General features: G+C 62.5%; 1 protein-coding gene across 2 annotated transcripts in view; it reads left to right on the top strand.

The window, feature by feature from the left end:
- Window positions 1–2,491, top strand: part of TRIM46 (tripartite motif containing 46) — an 8,433-nt gene extending 5,942 nt beyond the window's left edge. For both annotated transcript variants that reach the window (XM_009996038.1, XM_009996029.1), the window contains exons 7-9: window positions 885–1,184; window positions 1,685–1,982; window positions 2,116–2,491. In XM_009996038.1, the coding sequence (XP_009994340.1) occupies window positions 885–1,184; window positions 1,685–1,982; window positions 2,116–2,491 (974 nt within the window). The remainder of the gene's footprint in view (window positions 1–884; window positions 1,185–1,684; window positions 1,983–2,115) is intronic.
- Window positions 2,492–2,847: the final 356 nt, after the last annotated feature.

The raw sequence follows: 2,847 nt of genomic DNA, 5'->3' as shown, positions 1-2,847 counted from the left end.
ATCCCCTCCCACTCCTGCCCTCTGCCCCTCTCATCCCATTTCTGTCCCCCTCGCGCCCCATTTCCACCTCCCTCGCGCCCCATTTCCTTCCCCTCTCACCCCATTTTTGTCCCTTTCTCACCTCATTTCCATCCCCCACCTCGCAACCCATTTCCATCCCCTCTCCCTGTTTCTTTCCCTTCCTTTCCTATTTCCATTCCTCTCATGCCCTATTTCCTTCCCTCTCCTCTTCCCATTTCCTTCTCTCTCCCCATTTCCATCCCACTCCTCACCCCATTTCTGTCTCACTTTGAGCCCTCTTCTGTCCTACTCTCGCCCCATTTCCATCCCTCTCTCCCCATTTCTGTCCCACTCTCACCCCATTTCTGTCCCACGCTCACCCCATTTCTAACCCTCTTGCCCCATTTCCTCCCTCCTACCCCATTTCTGTCCTTCTCACCCCATTTCTATCCCCCTCCTCACCCAGTTTCTCTCCCCCTCCTTGCCCCATTTCCATCCCTCTCCCACCTCACTCCCACCTACCATCTCTGCACTCTTCCCTCCCACCCTTCTTCCCTGCTCCTGCTGTGCTGCCGGCACCTTCACGCCCTCTCCATGCCCATCTCCTCCCCTTCCACTGCCTCTATCCTCTCTCTTTCTCTCTCTCTTCCCTCCCAACTTGCACTCAGCCTGTCCAGTCCCTGGAGCCCCCCTAGCAGTGAGCTCCTCTGTCTCCCCAACTCTCGCTCTCCTCTGGTGCCTACACACGGTCTCTGCAGTCAGCTCCCTTTAGACTCCCACTGGTTGTGCGTCCGTCTGGAATGCCCCTTCCCTGCGTCTGGCCGCCTCCCCACCTGCTGGGGGGGGGGATGCTGCCTGATGCCCGCCGGTGCCTCTCCCCACAGCCCCCGAGGCCCCTGTCATCGACACCCAGCGCACCTACGCCTATGACCAGATCTTCCTGTGCTGGCGGCTGCCGCAGCACTCGCCGCCCGCCTGGCACTACACAGTGGAGTTCCGCAAGACGGACACCAAGGCCAAGGGGCTGAAGCTGTGGCAGCGGCGGGAGGAGGTGCGGGGCACCAGCGCCCTGGTTGAGTACCTGGACACTGACAGCGTCTATGTGCTCCGGGTGAAGGGCTGCAACAAGGCGGGTTTCGGGGAGTACAGTGAGGATATCTATCTGCACACTCCACCCGCCCCAGGTGAGGGGAGCCACGGGATCAGAGCATCCACCCAGAGCTCCCTGGTAGCTGCTCACACCCTCCTCCTCACCCACCCTCTTCTCCTCCTTCCCTCAGTCCTCAACTTCTTCCTGGACAACCGCTGGGGCTTCAACCGGGACCGGCTGGCCATCAGCAAGGACCAGCGCGCCGTGCGCAGTGTCCCTGGTGTCCCCATGCTCTTCGCTGCCGAGCGCCTGATGACCAGCTGCCACCTCTCCATCGACCTAGTTATCGGGGGCGGCGGGAGGAGGTGCGGGGCACCAGCGCCCTGGTTGAGTACCTGGACACTGACAGCGTCTATGTGCTCCGGGTGAAGGGCTGCAACAAGGCGGGTTTCGGGGAGTACAGTGAGGATATCTATCTGCACACTCCACCCGCCCCAGGTGAGGGGAGCCACGGGATCAGAGCATCCACCCAGAGCTCCCTGGTAGCTGCTCACACCCTCCTCCTCACCCACCCTCTTCTCCTCCTTCCCTCAGTCCTCAACTTCTTCCTGGACAACCGCTGGGGCTTCAACCGGGACCGGCTGGCCATCAGCAAGGACCAGCGCGCCGTGCGCAGTGTCCCTGGTGTCCCCATGCTCTTCGCCGCCGAGCGCCTGATGACCAGCTGCCACCTCTCCATTGACCTAGTTATCGGGGACGTGGCAATCACGCAGGGCAAGAGCTACTGGGCCTGCTGTGTGGACCCCAGCTCCTACCTGGTCAAGGTGGGCGTGGGGCTGGAGACCAAGCTGCAGGAATGGTTCCAGGTGCCACAGGATGTGGTGAGCCCCAGGTGAGCAGGGCATGGGGGTGTGGAAGGTCCTCTGCCTGTTCCTGCCTCCAGGCACCAGCTCTGGGGCATGAAGGGGAGCCCCAGCCTGTCCCTCATGTGTCAACACCAGATCTCACCCATCCCCCCACTGCAGGTACGACCCGGACAGTGGCCATGACAGTGGGGCAGAGGACACAACGGTGGAGGCCCCCCCGCCCTATGCCTTCCTCACCATCGGCATGGGCAAGATCCTGCTCTCACACGGGTCAGCTCTCACCTCCCGTGACCCTAACGGCTGTACCATTCCCTTGCCCCCCCGCATCGGCATCTGCCTGGACTACGAGCAGGGCAAGGTGAGCTTCTATGACGCCGTCTCCTTCCGTGAGCTCTGGGAGTGCAGCGTGGACTGCTCAGGGCCCGTCTGCCCTGCCTTCTGCTTCATTGGAGGGGGAGCCCTGCATCTCCAGGAGCTGGTGGCCAACAAGCAGGAGCGTAAAGTGACCATCGGGGGCTTTGCCAAGCTGGATTGAGCTGTGCCCATGATCCCCGCACATGCCACCGTCACCCCCATTGCCCAGTGAGCTGGGGGGACATGGGTGGGCAGGGAGCAGAGCACAGCAAGGGCAGCCCCGGCCTGGCTGCCAGCTGGGAGCAGGCCAGGTGGTTCTTTTGTGGGGTGGGGAGAGACAGGGACAGCTCTGCTGTCCCCTCTTCTCCCCATCTGCCTTCCCCTTTCCTCAGCTCGGCTTGAGGCCATGGGCAGGGCTGTGGTCAGGGGGTCAGCCCTAGAGATGGAGCAGGGAGGGGGGTGTGAGTGGGACACAGGGATGTGTGGGGAGGGGGTTGGCAGGTGATGGTGGGGGTGACAGTGGGGGTGATGGTGGGG

The sequence above is a fragment of the Chaetura pelagica genome, unplaced genomic scaffold (genome assembly GCF_000747805.2).
Source record: "Chaetura pelagica isolate M959 unplaced genomic scaffold, ChaPel_1.0 scaffold270, whole genome shotgun sequence".
Classification (NCBI taxonomy): Eukaryota; Metazoa; Chordata; class Aves; order Apodiformes; family Apodidae; genus Chaetura; species Chaetura pelagica.
This window is presented reverse-complemented; position numbering and strand designations above follow the sequence as displayed.